The sequence below is a fragment of the Ctenopharyngodon idella genome, chromosome 2 (assembly GCF_019924925.1).
Source record: "Ctenopharyngodon idella isolate HZGC_01 chromosome 2, HZGC01, whole genome shotgun sequence".
Classification (NCBI taxonomy): domain Eukaryota; kingdom Metazoa; phylum Chordata; class Actinopteri; order Cypriniformes; family Xenocyprididae; genus Ctenopharyngodon; species Ctenopharyngodon idella.
Genome location: NC_067221.1, coordinates 9,229,117 through 9,246,707, shown reverse-complemented (window position 1 = coordinate 9,246,707; position 17,591 = coordinate 9,229,117). Strand labels below are relative to the sequence as shown.

Genomic DNA, 17,591 nt, shown 5'->3' with positions numbered 1-17,591 from the left:
AACCAAACCAACTGTCATTGAGATCTCGTAACTGAACAAAGCCGACCATCATTGAAATCTCGAAGCGGAACAGAACCAACTGTCATTGAAATCTCATAACAAAACAAAACCGTCAACCATTGAGATCTCGTAAAGGAACAAAAGTGATTGTCACTGAGATCTAGTAAAGGACCAAAATCAACCATCATTGAGATTTCGTAAAGAAACAAAACTGTCCATCTTTGAAATCTTGTTAAGGAACAAAGGAACAAAACCTACCATCATTGAGGTCTAGTAAAGAAAAGAAAAAAAAAAACATCCATCATTGAACCCTCGTAAAAAAACAAAATTGACTTTTGATTTTTAAATCTCATAAAGGAAAAAAACCCAATCATCATTGAGATCTCGTAAAGGAACAAAACCGATCATCATTGAGATCTTGTAATGAAACAAAACTGGGCAATATTGAAATGTTGGAAAAAAAACGACCGTCACTGAAATCTCGTGAAGTCAGTTTTGTTCCTTTACGAGATCTCAGTGACTGTCGGTTTTGTTACATTACGAGATTTCAATGATGGTCGGTTTTGTTCCTTTGCAAGATTGAACAAAACATCTCATAACAGAACAAAACCGACTGACACTGAAAACCGACCATCATTGAAATCTTATAACGGAACAAAACCGACTATCATTGAAATCTCGAAGCGGAACAGAACCAACCGTCATTGAGATCTCATAACAAAACAAAACCGTCAACCATTGAGATCTCGTAAAGGAACAAAACTGACTGCTAATGAGATCTCCTAAAGGAAATGAAAATGAAACCTATTGAGAGCTGTTATTAAAAAAGAAACGTTATTAAAAAAATAATCAGAAGACTTACAAAAATAAAATAAAAAACACACAAAACTTATTTTAAGATGACACACAAAGACGTCAAGAATCAGCACATGAATCTCAACAAAGGTGACTATCAAAAGTGTCATGCCACAATGCATGCTGGGAACAATAGTACAAAATTCCCATCATGCATCACAGCATGAATAAATTATGCAGCTGAATTGTCCTATTATTTTCTTTAACTCTAACTATTTGCTTTTATTTTTTGCTGTGGTTTTTGTTATAACTAATCACATTTTGTGATGTCCAGAGTTGATAGGATTGTCTGAATATGTAGTTGTCACCATTGTTGAGATTCATGTGCTGACTGCTCATCTGTGAAACAACAAAAAGCTAACTGACCGACAATGAAAACTGAAATCTTGTAATGCACTCTGAAATGTAATAGTGTTGTTTATTGAGGAAACTGATTGCCTTAAATTTAGCAAGTAAATTAGTTCATCATTTTGAGTTGATAATGCTTACTGCCACTTAGTAAAGGTACCTAGAAGCTACTTGGAAAACCTGAGTATTAGTAAGTTTTACAAGTTGAGTACTTAGTTCAGTCAACTTAAAGATTTAAGTAAACTGAACTCAAACAAAAGAGTTTTCCTAACAAGCTTTTGCCTGCTTGGTTGTCTCAAATTTCTCAAGCATATTTTAATACAAAGTAAGTTGTTAATACAAAGACATACCAAAAATGTTGAACTGTGAATTTATTTGTATTTATTGAACTGCAGATACAGCTCAAACACTTTATTAATACTTAAAATTTGCAGAAAAAAAAATAAAAAACAGCTAACGTACTACAAAAAAAAAAAAAAAAAAAAATCATTTTAATACAATTATTTCCTTTACACAAAACAACATGCAGCATAACACCAGTGTTTTCTAGCTCTTCTTCTGGACTGAAGCACAGGCTCTACTCTTCAACACAACAGTGACCCACAAAACTCAAGAGAAACCTTTTAAATCCTAACAGAGCATCAAACACTAACAGATATCTCAAGATCTCAGCAGAGGAGGATTAAACAACAAAAACAGCTTAACCAGCTTCACTTATTACTAACCAGATCATTTTCATATGTGGACAAAGGTTCTTATTGAGAATTAACAGATGTATGTGGATGATTTATAGAAATTAATAAAGTTTGATGTCACCATCATGGTGGAAAGTGTTTGCTTTAGTTGGGCTCTTGACCTTGACTTTTAATGTTAGTGTTATTCTGGCTGCCATAACTCAGTGTTTATAAAACACAGCTGTTACGGTGAAAAAAGCTGAGAAAAATACTGGGATTGACCTGCACTGATGATGTTGTCACTGAATATCCATAGATTTCATCATAAGGTTTGTAGCTGATGAAAAGTGTGATTTGTTGTCAAAAACAATTGAATATGGTTTACGGCAAGAGACAGAGCACTGTTGAGATCATTTTAGGCAAAAAACATTTTGGACTACTTCTATGTCTAGACACACAGAGACATGAAGAATCAGCATATAAATCTCAACAACGGTGACAATGCATGCTGGGAGCCATCATAGTATAAAACTCATCCATGGCTCTAGTTCATCACCAGCATTCGTTTGGCTTTTTATCATAACAGCTGTGTCTTAAAAACACTGAGTTACAGCAGTCAGAAAAACACTAACATTAAAAGTCAAGAGCCCAACTAAAGCAAACACTTTCCACCATGATGGTGACAGCAAACTTTATTAATTTCAATAAATCGTCCATATACATCTGTTAATTCTCAATAAGAACTTTTGTCCATGTATGAAAATAATCTGGTTAGTAATAAGTGAAGCTGGTAATGCTGTTTTTGTTGTTTAACCCTCCTCTGCTGAGATCTTAAGGGATCTGTTGAGTAATGCTTTTGTTGAGTTTTGTGGGTCACCATTGTGCTGAAGAGTAGAGCCTGTGTTTTAAGCCAGAAGAGGACCTACAAAAATTATGATGTTATATGTTGGTTTATTTAAAAGGCAGTAACTGTATTTTAGTGATGTACATCAAGTGCTTCAAGCATTTTTTTTTTTTTTAGTTTGGTTAAGTTTCATATTAAAAGTATTTGAACAGTATCTCCAGTTTAATAAACACAAATAAATCCATGGTCCATTGTTGCAACTTTGAGTAAAAAATGTTTGAGAAATTTAAGGCAGTTTTTGCATAATGTGAACAAGATTTTTAAGAAAACTATTTTAATTTTAAGTTCAGTGTACTTATAACTTTAAGTTGACTGAACTAAGTACTCAATTTGTAAAACCTCATAACAGAACAAAACCGACCATCATTGAAATCTAATAAAAAAAACAAAACTGACCATCATTGAAATCTCGAAGCGGAGCAGAACCAACTGTCATTGAAATCTCATAACAAAACAAAACCGTCAACCATTGAGATCTCGTAAAGGAACAAAACTGACTGTCATTAAGATCTAATAAAAGAACATGAGATCTAGTAAAGGAAATTTCACAATGAAACAAAACCGACCATCACTGAGCTCTTGTAACGAAACAAAACCACTGAAAACGTCACTGAAATCTCGTAATGAAGCAAAACTGACAGTCATTGAGATCTTGTTAAAGAACAAAGTGATCGTCATTGAAAGCTCACAGCAAAATGAAACCGATTAAGATCTCACAACCAAACAAAACCAACCATCACTAAAATGTTATAAAAAAAACGATCAGAAGATTAAAAAAAAAAACACAAAAAACAAAACAAAAAATTATTCTAAGATGACACAAAGACATCAAGAATCAGCACATGAATCTCAACAAAGGTGACTATCAAAAGTGTCATGCCGCAATGCATGCTGGGAACAATAGTACAAAACTCTGCATGCAGCATGCATCACAGCATGAATAAATTATGCAGCTGAATTGTCCTATTATTTTCTTTAACTCTAACTATTTGCTTTTATTTTTTGTTATAAATAATCACTTTTTGTGATGTCCAGAATTGATCTGATTGTCTGAATATTTTGTTCTCACCACTGTTGAGATTCATATGCTGATTGCTCACATCTGTGTTTGTTATTATAACGCTGTTTTCTACTCATGTTTTTTTTTTTTTTTCTTGTCAATCTTCTATCTGATTTCTGCAATACAATGTGGTTTCAAGTTGCAGTAAAATGCTTTTTGCTAGCTGTGTTTTGAATGGATGGTTCATGCAGTTTTAAACAGCAGAGTATGAACAGAGCCCATAGTATTTATTAAATAAAATAAACATGTACATATAGCTAACATAACCTATATACATATGTGCATTATCACCTCGTTGATGACATTCGCTGTCAATAATTCATCTTGACAATGATCCCTTACTGCATCAATGCACTTTAGCTATGTACATTATTCGTTCTGTGTCAGGGGAACTAATAATATTATACCTTATGTTCTCTTCTTTTTAAAGAACATCAAAAGATGCGTTTGAACCGTAAAATGATGACAGCTTGCTTGAATCAGAGCTCTGGCGTGACTGTGCTCAGCATATTACAATACTGAGTTCTGATTGGTCAGTCGCTGTTATTTATAGTTTGTTAATTATCATACAGAGAATTTTAAAATTTCGTTCACATGGTAAGATTTTCATAATATACATAACACTGTTAATCTAATGGGGGTGGTAAGCGGGGATGGTGGCTTTACAGAGGGGATGCTTTTAGTCATTTTTTCCAACAAGGCGGATGGCATCCCCTTCAAATTGAGCTCGGACCCCACCCTGAGTGAGCTGTACACAGTCTGCCATGTTTATCTCCTCACCAGACCATTTAACAACAGCATTCAAGTAAGAAATGTATTCTTATTAAAGCTACTAAAGTTATTCAGTCAAGAGCAGTGAGTGATTTTCTGCTTTTCTTTTGTTGTTTGATTCATATTAACATCATATAGCAGTAGGTATTGTATTATACTGCTTTCACTTTAATACACAGATCTAATATACACATGAGATTTCTTTACTTGCTGTTTATGTTTACAGACATGTGTTTATGTGAACTTTGTGTGTTTTTGACATAAACTGTCAAATGCATACAAGGTTAAGTGCAAGACGTGAAAGATAACTTAGTTTAATACTCATGGGACACGGCATCTGACATCCCGCTTTCTGTGTATGTTTAGACTTTAGAAGTTTAGACTAATATGACTTTAAAACACATGCAGATAATAACATTTCATGATGATGAACTGTGACTCAACACACGCGAGTGTGGCCCCAATAGAGATGATAATCAAAACCAAACAGATGTTTGGTAGAAGGCAGAATATCTGAGACACGAGCTGTACAGGCTCCGCTCTCTTCTGGAACACAGGGTGGAGAGCAACAGCTCATTTGCATTTAAAGACACATGCATGAAAACAGCATGTTTTTCCTTCTACTCAAAAATGATATAATAAATGATCTGTGGGGTATTTTAGGCTGAAACTTCACAGACACATTCTGGGGACTCCTGAGACATACTGCATCTTGTAAAAAGAGGCATAATATGTCCCCTTTAAAGCTTTTTTTTTTTTTTTCTTCAATATTATTTTAAATAAAATTCAGCAACCTTGAGGCCCCCTTAGTGCTGAAACCCCCAGCTGTAGGCCACAGCTCCCTGGTTAAGAACCACTGATCTAAATCAAATGTGTTTAAAATGAGACATTAAATTCTTGGCTAGCACTGATATTCTAATTAACACTGTTCAGATTAAATGGATTTCTCATTTGCTTAGCACTGAGAGTGGCTCACATCTGTGGCTGAGCTCTGCACTTTAACAGAAGAGAGGGTAAAGCAAGGATGGCATGTGGTACAGTAGAAACCTGAAGTTCCTCTGGCTGATTGAGAGGAGATCAGTCTGACACTGTGTGCTTGGCTGCATAGATGGAAAAAGACCTACACCAATCAGCTTTAGAGCTTAATGGGCTAGTTTAGCACACTATACTTTAGAAATACTCTGTGATCCATTATATATATATATAAAAAAAAACATATGCTTGTTCTATGGTAGTTGATGCATGATTATCCATTTATGTCATCACATCAAAAGGAAAAACTGTTCTATATTTCACACTTTACATAAGTGTTCATGTAAGGTACAATTATAAAGCAAGTACTGGGTAATTCAGATAAACTCTCTAATGAATGTATAATGAGTGGTGCTGTACATAATTACACATTGTTATTAGTGCATATTGTCATTGTTATTAATCTCTTATTATTGTTCATACTTAGACTTTTTACGGAATATAACTGATTTTTCATTTTCTTTTATTTTAAATTATACTCAAAACTCTGTAAAATTACAAACAATGTATGTAAATTAACAACTCAGCTGTTATTTTAAGTATTATCATATTAATGAAAAATTACAGTAATTCACATATTTTTTTACAGAAAATTTACTCTATCTTTTATACAATATTTTTTTTCTGTTTTCTTAAATTACAATCAGTAATTAAACAGTAACAAAACAGTTAAATAACAAAACAGTCAAATGAACAGCAGCCAAAAAACCCTGTAGAATTAAAATAAAATATCCTAATTTAAATTAAAAAAAAAAAAAAAAGTAAACAGAGACATCAATAATCAACATATGAATTTCAACAATGGTGGCAACAAAGCTTTTTTGTGACTTTAGTAGCTTGTTTTGTGACGTTGTGAGTTGATCTGAATTTTTTTTTTGTCACCATTGTTGAGATTCATACGCTGGTTCTTGATGTCTGTGTGAGTCTGCGTGACCTCGACAAAACATTTTCTGTGTAATGATTTAATAAAATTGTTTATAGTTTTACAGCACTGCAGTAATATTAGCATGTTAAATTACAACTAATGTTAAACAATTTAGTCAGAGACCAGACTCTAGTATCAGTGAATTAGACCACTTTTTGACAACTACACCATCACTTAAAAAGTGACCAACAGCATCTGAGTTTTTCTTGCTTTTTTTGGCTATAACAAACATGTATCAGATAAACACAATTAAAGCAACCAAAGAAATACTAACGTTGAAGAGTCATGGGTCAAGAGCCCAACTAAAGCAAGCAGTGACCACCAGAACGGTGACTTCAAACTTTATTATTTTATTCAGTAAACATCAACATCTAAACCTCTGTTAATTCTCAATAAGAACTTTATAAAGTCTGGTTTGTAATAAGTGAAGATGCTGAGATCTTGAGAGATCTGTTAGTGTTTCATGTTCTGTTGGGATTTAAAGGGTTTCTGTATCGTGTGTTTTGTGGGTCACCATTGTGCTGGAGAGTAGAGCCTGTACTTCAGTCCAGGATGAGCCAGAAAACACTGGTGTTATACTGCATGTTGCTTTATTTCAGAGACAATAACATAGTTATTTTTGGTTAAATGCAAGCGATTCATGTTTTACAGTGAATGAGTTTTGTTAGTAACAATTCAGGATATACCTGTAAAACAAGTGTTTTTTCTATAAGAGTGTTTTGTAATTTATTTAAATTAGAATACTTTATATTTATTTTACAGATATTGGTTGGCAGTCTTTGCTGAAAGTCATTTGACTGTTTTTTTTTTTTTTTAAGATTATGTTTTGCAGTGAAAGTGTTTTATTGTAATAATTCAGGGAATACCTGTAAAATAACCTGTTTTTCTGAAGAAAAAATTTAATGAAAATTTCTGTTAAAGTTTTTTACACTTTATTTAAATTAGAATATTTTACTTTCATTTTAAGTTTTTTGTTTGGCAGCCGTAGCTGACAGTCATTGACCATTTTCTTATGATTTATTTTTTACAGTGTGCTTTTGAGTTTTATGAACTTATTTCTTTTAATTTAGACGAACTTAATTTTAACTGAATCTGGGCTGGAATTTCTATTTCCCAGCATGCTTTGCCCATGGCACTCAAAAGGGAGAGTAAATGCTAAAATTAAGTGTTATACAATGTTTTTTGTGCAAGATTAATGTTAAGTGGGAGATTTAGTAGTGATTAATGTTTTGTTATGCTAATTCAGAAGAGTTTCTGTTAATGTGGGTTTTTGGAGAGTTACCATCATGGTGACAAGTGGTGCATGTGGCTTGGTTTGAGAGCAAGTATGTTAAATGCTTTATAGTGCTGTATTTAATCAGCAAGTACTATGCCATGCTATTGTAAACATGTTAACAAATTAGCAAGTTAACGTTTGTTGAATAGCTTGCTATAACCAGCTAATTTTACAGTAATAAAAATATTTAATTTGGGGTTATATGATATTTTTAAGTTAAATGAATGTACTCAAATGTTTCAAGTTAAAAACACTTAAAATATATGAGTAGTACAAAATAAAAATGTGCCAGTTTTGCTTATTTAAACTTTGAATTTCTTAACTTTTATTTTGAGTTTTGCCTACTTATTCGGGTTTACAGTGTACTTAAAACTTTGAGATGCATTAAATTAAGATGAACAAAACACTAAATATATATTTTGATTTAAATTAATGTTTATTTGTAATTTACATTTATAAAAAAAATAGCTATGCTTACTGATGATATTTAAGTTTGCAAACTTAAAAAAATAGAGGCAATCAGTTGCCTCAAATTTTTTGAGTTAGTAGAACTTATCCGGATTTAATGTGTACGATATATGCACCAAGTTTTTTGACTGCATTGAAGTGGGAGCTGTAGAGCGTGTGCCAGCTTTTGCCCGTTCCTAATTTCATTTCATCATTTGAATAAATAAAATATTAGATGAAACTTAAAACTTAACTTAAAAAAACATAAACAGGAAAATGAGAAATTTTGCATTGACAGCTAACTTATAAATAAAACAAAAAAGCTAAATAGAAATGTTTAAAAATAAAAATGACAAAATCATATAACACAATTACTTTAAAAACTAAATTTAACTAAAATTAAGTTAAATTAACTTAGTAAATTAAAATATAAAAACAAAAGATAATTCAAAATATTAATACAAACTATAACAATATATAAATCCTGAAATAAAATTGATCCTAGCAACCATTCACAACACTGCAGCATCACGCCAGTGATTTTTGCTTTTTCCTCAGCAAATAAAAATACAACTGAGATTAATATAGTAAGTAATTACAGTAATTTGGACACTGTAATGTAAAGTGTTGCATTTTTTCCTCTTAATTACAATATACAGTACATGTAAGCAAATATAAAGACAACTCTCTCATTCCCAAAGGCAGAAGCTAATGCAGAGTCAAATACAAATTAGCTTGAAATGGTTATTAAGCAGTTTGTTTAATCTGTAAAAGCAGTTCCACAGTGTTGGAAACTCTCAGAGTTGGGTTTTAGGAACTATCATTTTAATGAACTATGCTCTTCACTAGTCTTATGGGGACGAAACTTGCTTTTACGTCTTGCAATACTTATTTCACAATAAAAAAAAAAAATAAAAAAAAAAATGCAGCAGTTCAGAAGGGAAATCTGATTACTGACCAATCTGAAAGCTATACATTTTTTTTTCTTTGTAGAAACCACAAAAGAAGTGTTAAGTACAGTACTTTAACTATAATGTAGCTTGGCCTCAGTAGAAAAAGAAAAGAAAAAAAGATTCCTCCACCCTCTGGATCCAGATTCATAACATGTTATTAAAGCAATCCTGCAATTGATGTTGCAATCAAAACCAGTATTTAATGTCAAAATGAGCCCTTACCTGCAGGACCTGCACATCTCTTTTCAATGCTTCAGATTCTTCGGTTAGGACTGACCTGTCAATCAAACGAGGCCTTCTTTTATAAAGGATCAAGTGCATATGTGTTCTAAATCAACACTTGTGAACTGGAATGGGGGAAAATATATTTCAAACAAACAAACGGCCATAATTTTAAGTGGTACCAAGAATAAGATATATATAATTATGGCAACTATAAATAACTGTCCACATTCTGCACCATTATGGGGGGACGCTTTTCATTTAGGTACTCCATACAAAATGCAGTAATTACCCTTAAACAAGTTTAAGTATAAAGAGTTTTTATCTGGGCTGGACTCAAACTACTGCACCATGAACTCTTTTACAGATCAGCGGGGAAGCGAAAACTGGCCTACTTCTTCTCCGTTACATAAGAAATATAGTCACTTAAACTCTCTTCACTTTTCTTTTAAGGCCAAGGAATCTTACATATGTTGGGATCTGGTATTCATTTGCTCACAATGAGGTCTTTTGTTCTGATGGAGGGATGGATCGGGCTGCTCGCTCCAGCTCCCCTCCCTCTATCTCAATACCCTGCTGCCCTGCTGAGCAGGACTTACTGTTTGCATTCCTCTTAGCTGGGTGGAGAGTTACACATGCCTGGCAGAGAAGGAGAGGATGAAAGGTAGGGAAGAGAGAGTGGTAAAAGGGGTTGAGCGAGGCATTTGTTGGGTAGAAAGGTTGGACAGAAAGAGACGGGCTTGAGGAGAGAGTAAGAGAGGGAATTCAAGAGGGACTGAAGGTGCCAAGACACAGTGATGGTATTAATTTAAAGTACTTGGTATTTACATGGTATACATATATATATATATATATATATATATTATATATATATATATATATATATATATATAGGGTGAATTCAGGCATTGGAACCCTTAGTAAATATGAGCAAAGGCGGCTGTGAAAATAAATCTGCATTGTTTATCCTTTTGATCTTTCATTCACAAAATTCTAACCTTTCATTGAAGTAAAACAATTGAAAGTGGGGGGAAAATCACATGATGAAATAAATGTTTTTCTCGTTGAAAAACAATTATTGGCACCCCTAGAATTTGTTATGAGTAAAATATCTCTGAAATATATTCCCATTCATATGTACATTTATTTAGCACACCAGGGTGATCATGAACATGAAATTGTCCAGCCATGACTTCCTGTTCCACGGGAGTATAAACATGAGGAAACACAAAGGCCAAATTACCTTAATCATTCATCACAATGGGTAAAACCAAAGAATATAGTTGATGTGCAGCAAAAGATTGTTGAGCTTCACAAAATAGAAAATGGCTATAAGAAAAAAACTAACGCATTGAAAATCCCCATTTCCACTATCAGGGCAATAATTAAGAAGTTCCAATCAACTAAAGATGTTACAAATCTGCCTGGAAGAGGACGTGTGTCTAAATCCTCCTAATGCTCGGTGAGGAGGAGAGTTTGAGTGGCCAAAGACTCTCCAAGGATCACAGCAGGAGAATTACAGAGATTATTTGAGTCTTGAGTCTCAGAAAGCCTTAACAAAATTACCAAACAGCACCTACATCCCCACAAGTTGTTTGGGAGGGTTTCAAGAAAAATCCTCCTCGCTCATCCAAAAACAAACTCCAGCATATTCAGTTGTCAGACAAGACTGGAAATTCAAACAGGACCGGCTTCTATGGTCAGATGAAACTAAAAAAAGAGCTTTTTGGCAGCAAATCCACCAGATGGGTTTGGTGCACACATGGATAAAAAGTACCCCATGCCCACGGTTAAATATACTGCTGGATCTGTAATGCTATGGGCCTATTTTTCTGCTGGAGGTCCTGGACATCTTGTTCAGATACATGGTATCATGGATTCTATCAAATACTAACAGATAAAAATCAAAACCTGACCAATTCTGCTAGAAATCCAATAATGGGCCATGGTTGGATCTTCCATCAGGACAATGATCCAAAACAAACATCAAAACCAACACAAAAATGTGTCACTGAGCACAAAATGAAGCTTCTGCCATGGCCGTCCCAGTCCCCTGACCTGAACCTTATAGAAAATGAGTGGAGTGAACTGAAGAGAAGAAGCACCAAACTGGAGCTGGGAATCTGATGGATCTGGAGAGATTCTGCATGAAGGAATGGTCTCTGATCTCTTGTCAGGTGTTCTCCAAACTCATCAGGCATTATAGACTCTTGTTATCTAGGCAAATGGACGTTGCAATAATTGGGTGCCAATAATTGTGGCCAACGTGAACTAGAGAAAAACATTTATTTCATAATGAGCTTTTCCCCCATTTTTAATTATTTTACTTCAATGATAGGTTAGAATTTTGTGAATCTTTTGAATGAAGGATCAAAAGGATAAATAATGCAGATTTATTTTCACAGCCACCTTTGCTCATATTTATCAAGGGTGCCAATATTTGTGGAGGGCACTGTACATATATATACATATATATATATCTCAAGTAAATTATTGTAACAAACAATAAAACTAATAAAATTATACTATTTAATATTATTAAACATTTATTTAATAAAAATATTTCATTAAATATAAATAAATGTTAACTTTTAGTTAAAGATGAAAATGAAATGAAAAAACGAATAAAATAACATTATTTAATAGTATTACATATTTAACTTAAATAATATTTAAATACATAAAAACAATAAATACATTTTAAATTTCAACATTTTAAAAATGACAATTAATTAATTACTGTTTAATTAATTTAAAATGAAGCATTTAAGCACTTTAGATGAAAAGCTTTTTAAGATCAAGATAAATAGTTTAGCCAAGTGTGTCCAAACATTTGACTGGTAGTGTAAGTGTCAGCTTACAGACAACCCGAAATCGAAATTTAGTCGCCAATTTAGAACCAGCAGTAAGTAACATAATCTAAGATGAAAGTGAGCATGAGCAAGGGAAAGAGAGGAAGCTGAGGAAATCCAACATTCTGTTCTCACAACAGCATGTTTGCACAAGAAGAAGCGTGTCTGGTCTGCATCCATAGTCATAGTCAGTAAGAGGCTATGAGCACATGTTGAGCAAGTTGGGAGAATTCTACCCTGAGGAATGTGTGTTCCACAATATTAACTTCACTGCACAACAGGATCAAACTGCAAACGGACAGTCTCGCTGGCTAAAAAGTCATTACATTATGTACATTGCCTCAGGTGTAAACAAATGATTCCAATATTATCTGCTTGATAAAAAAGTAATTGCGTTTGTTATATGCATGGAATTAGGTCTGACATTTTACTGTGTTGTTCATAGTTTTCATAATATGCTCAAAGCAATCCTTAGTTATAATAACATTTACTCACACTAGTCTGGGTGACTTCCATTTGAAAGTGTATATCACTGTGCCCTACTTACTCTAAAGGGCAGAGAAACTGAATTGAGTACTCACCTTCAGAACACAAATGAAGGTGTTTTTGATGAATTCTGAGAGATTTCTGTCCCTCCATAGACAGCTATGCAACTGACAATTTGGCACTTCAAAAAGTTCATAAAGAGATCGTAAAACTAATCCATATGAATTGAGCGGTTTAGTCCATATTTTCTAAAGAGACATGATCACTTTATATGATAACAGATTGAATTTAGGCTTTTATTCACATATAAACATTCATCAACTCACACATCAGTTGTGGTAAACTGAATAATAAGACATGTTTCTTGAGCACCAAATCAGCATATTAGAATGATTTCTGAAGGATCATGTGATACTGAAGACTGCTGAAAATTCAGCTTTGCCATCACAGGAATAAATTATTTTAAAATATATTAAAAATAAGAATAGGAAAGAGTAAATGCAGCAATAAATGCAGCAAGCATAAAGACTTCTTTCAAAAAAGAATTACCAAAAAAAGTTAAAAAAAAAGTACGTTTTTTTTATATTTATTTAAAAGTTTTTTTTGTGCCACTTGGTAATAACAATAAAACTGTAAATATGTAAGGAATATTTCCTGTTGATAAAGTCTGAGAGTAACTAAGGGTTTTAAAATCCCAGGTTAGATAAATAAACTACCCAAGGTTTTAAAACTAATCGTGATGACGCGCCACCCAAGATGTCATGACCATAGATAGCAAAATGACTTTCTTGAAGTGGAAGAGACCTGCGTGAAGTGTTTCAGTTGCTCACTTTCATTTAGAGTGACTCTTTGAGTAGTATCTCTTCCCACAGTTTCCAAAAAAAATGTGCAAAAAATGGAGATCACTCACTGACTAATAAAGTGACCACATGGCCTCACCTGAGATGGGTCACAACTTCATCTATATGGGTGATGTTTAACTTGTGTCTTAAGGCCTTGATTTCTTCCTCACAGCTGGAGTGAGATGAGAGGCTGGAGACTGACCTGGAAAAAAGTGTGCTATTCAATACTTACTAACCCAATCAATATGATCAACTTCCTTCACTCACAAGTATATATTTTTGAAACACTGACCTGCTTCCAATCTCGCTCTGGCTTGATGGGGGCCTGGAAGGTAATTTCTTTTCACACCAGCTGCCTGGACTCCCCTGTCTCTGTGTGCTACTGCTGCACAGTGCGTAACTCACCACACTAGGATTGTACTGGGACATGACCTCCTCTTCATCCCTGAGACACACACATAGACTCATTTACTGACAGTGAGAATGACAGAATGGTGAAAGTGGAAAGTGCTAGCACAGTTTTACTGTGACCATCTAGCATAGTGATTCCCAAGCAGGGGTACTTGTAAAAAAAAAGATTTTGCCTTGTTTAACCTAAAAAGAAAATTCAACTTAATTTGATTTAGTACAGTATATAAATAAATGTGCTGCTGAGAAACCTGTGAAGAAACCTGTAAAGAAACCTCTCAAGAAACCTGTGAAAGACAAAATAGCTCTCTTTCCACACTGTATTGATTTTTTCTTGTTTAAAAGTGCACTTAAAATTAATAAAGATGCTGAATGATATCCAGAATAATATCAGTTAAGAGGAACACATTTCTGGTTTGGTTTCAATGATGGGGTATTTTCGAGACTTACTGATGGAGCAACAGTATGGGATGGGATGCCTAAAAAACGTTGGGAAACACTGATCTAGCAAACTAGTTTTACTTACTTTATAAAGTTCCGTTTTTTTGTTTTTTTTTGGAAGAAACAACATTATTTATTCAAGACCCCATATGTCCAACCGAAACACAGCACTAATAATGCAGCAGAATGTTGTTGTATCTTGAAGAAAGCAGGCAAATCATATCATGTATAAATCTTTGGTGCCTGGCCCTTAAAGAGTACAATAAATAGAACAACTGAAAGTACTGTATTATAAAAAAAACAGTTTGGGGTAAAATACCCAAAGGAACAAGAGATTAAGATAATTACACTACCGTTCAAAAGTTTGGGATCTCTTATGCTCATCAAGGCTGCATTTAATTGATCAAAAATTCAATAAAAACAGCAATATTGGGAAAATGTCATCAGAAATATTTTAAATAACAGTTTTCTGATTTAATACATTTTAAAATGTCATTTATTCATGTAATGGCAAAGCTGAATTTTCAGCATAATTTCTCCAGTCATCAGTGTCACATGATCCATCAGAAATCATTCTAATATGCTGATTTGGTGCTTATTTGTTTTCTGAATGTTATTAATGTTGAAACCAGTTGTACTTAATATTTTTCAATATTCTTTGATGCACAGAAATTTCAAAAGGACAGCCTTTATTGGAAATACAATTTTTTTGTAACATTATAAATGTATTTACTGTAAATTTTATCAATTTAATACATCCTTGCTGAATAAAATTATTAATTTCTTTCAAAAAAAAAAAAAAAATCTAATACTACCCCAATTAGTATATTAGGAGAAGTTAAAGGATTAGTTCACTTTCAAATGTAAATTACCACAAGCTTTACTCACCCTCAAGCCATCCTAGGTGTATATGACTTTTTTCTTTCTGATGACACACAATCGGAGATATTTTAATAAATATCTTGACACATCCGAGCTTTATAATGGCAGTGAACAGGGGTCACGAGTATGAGCTGAAGAAAGTGCCTCCATCCACATCCATCCATCATAAACATACTCCACACGGCTCCGGGGGGTTAATAAAGGCCTTCTGAATCGAATCGCTGCATTTATGTAATTAATTTAACAAGTTATGAAGTAAAATATCTAGGTTCTGCCAGACCGCCTTCTGTATTCAATGTACGAAGAAATTGTAAAACTCTTGCAGTTCAAAAAGCTTACGTTACGTCCCACGCCTTCCCTATTCAACTTACGGAAAAAGCTTAACTGACGCGACGCCAGTTTACACTTTCTTCATAACTTGAATACGGAAGGTGGTCTGGCGAAAGCTAGATATTTTACTTCAAAATTTGTTAAATATGGATTTTTTTTATTTCGCAAACGCATCGATTCGCTTCAGAAGGCCTTTATTAACCCCCTGGAGCCATGTGGAATATGTTTATGATGGATGGATGTGGATGGAGGCACTTTCTTCAGCTCATACTCATGACCCCTGTTCACTGCCATTATAAAGCTCGGATGTGTCAGGATATTTATTAAAATATCTCCGATTGTGTTCATTAGAAAGAAGAAAGCCATATACACCTAGGATGGCTTGAGGGTGAGTAAAGCTGAAGTAAAGTGAACTAATCCTTTAATAGATGAGGTACATAGTATGGAATTTCTAACTAACAATTATAAGAATGATAAGAAATTATACGTTTTTAATGTACAGATAGATATTAGAAAATGTGTATATGAGTATTTATGAATTGATTTATACATGCAGAAAAGGTCCAATTGCCTAATGGTGTTGTTATTATTTCTTAAAAAAAGTCAAATATGAAGAAAAAAAAAAACACCTCAAATAATAAGAACAGAAAGCTGATGTTTCCATTTAGAAATAAAATGGCTCTCTCAGTACTCTTCTCTGTAATCTTAAAACAGCCTTGCTGAGTGTATGAGAGAAGATGATGGTAACACAGAACAAGGGATCGAAGGCCTTTTATCCACCGCCATGTTTTCTAACCATAAATCAAGCCTGGACTTGATGTTACAGTCCATGGACACCTCTTTGAAATGTTATTCTATACTAAGCACAAAGCTTTGCATTTGGAAATGCATCAGACTAATACATCTTAAGCTTACATTTGATAACAATTACAGACTGACGGCTTCAGTTTAGCCACAATTAACCATTTCCATTCAATCCTTTATAAACAACAGACAACTTCCCTTTAATCTATTAATACAAACATATGAGGCAGAAGAGCTAGATTACAGGAAAAAAACATCTGAATAGCCAGAAATACAATAAAGATGAAGCAAGCAGATGGTCCTTTCTCACTCAAAGACATTATTCAGATGTAAAGCTGTGTATCACTTTCAGCCCATCATTGCTCACATCTTCCCTCTCTATTTTTTAGCACTGACAGGATACAGTTTGTGGGGCTTTTGTAGCCTAATGAAAAGAGCCAGGAGCAGTTAACAAGCATCTCTGACTGAGTCGTGCATTACGAGCAGAGGTCTGACGCCCATCTCTGCTTTGCTCATATAGAGGGGATGTACTGACAGGAACAGAGGCTACATTGTGGGCACAGATCAGTAAGCAGCTTAGCGGTGTTCACAGAGGAGGGAGGAGCCCTACTCCTGCCAACAAAGATGGCACAGAGGAGCCGCCACATCAAAAAGAGGAGAAAAGAAAAATCCCTCAATGTAAAATAAGAGGCCCTTTCAAAACGCCCCTCCATCTGCACTGATAATTTACCTACATGTGAAATACGCTGTGCACACAGCTTTCTCTTTCCAGCCTTCCTGCACTGATTGTTGTGGTATCACTCTCCAGAGATTTAAGAACCTTCTTTTGGTCGGCTTTTAAAGTCTCAGCCGCTCGCAGTTCACGCATGAACTAAGGTTCTCTCTCAATGCCCATTGAACGGAGACTTAGCATAAAGAAACAGGTGCAGCTTGACTCCATACAGCCACAACAAATCACGCAGACAAGGACTTAGACCACACAGGAGGGAGGGGACGGCATCGGCTGAGAGGGGAAAAAGCACCGCTAACTAGATCCATTAAATTAACTCCTTTAAAAAGCTTTCTTGCCCACGTTAAAA

At 34.2% G+C, this 17,591-nt stretch overlaps 1 protein-coding gene across 1 annotated transcript in view; it reads right to left on the bottom strand.

The window, feature by feature from the left end:
• ccdc24 (coiled-coil domain containing 24) overlaps positions 1–17,591 on the bottom strand; it is a 31,856-nt gene that overhangs the window by 9,567 nt on the left and 4,698 nt on the right. Inside the window, exons 3-5 of the mRNA XM_051917582.1 lie at positions 13,940–14,092; positions 13,745–13,849; positions 9,468–9,522 (exon numbers count right to left, since the gene is read on the bottom strand). Coding sequence (XP_051773542.1) covers positions 9,468–9,522; positions 13,745–13,849; positions 13,940–14,092 — 313 coding nt within the window. The remainder of the gene's footprint in view (positions 1–9,467; positions 9,523–13,744; positions 13,850–13,939; positions 14,093–17,591) is intronic.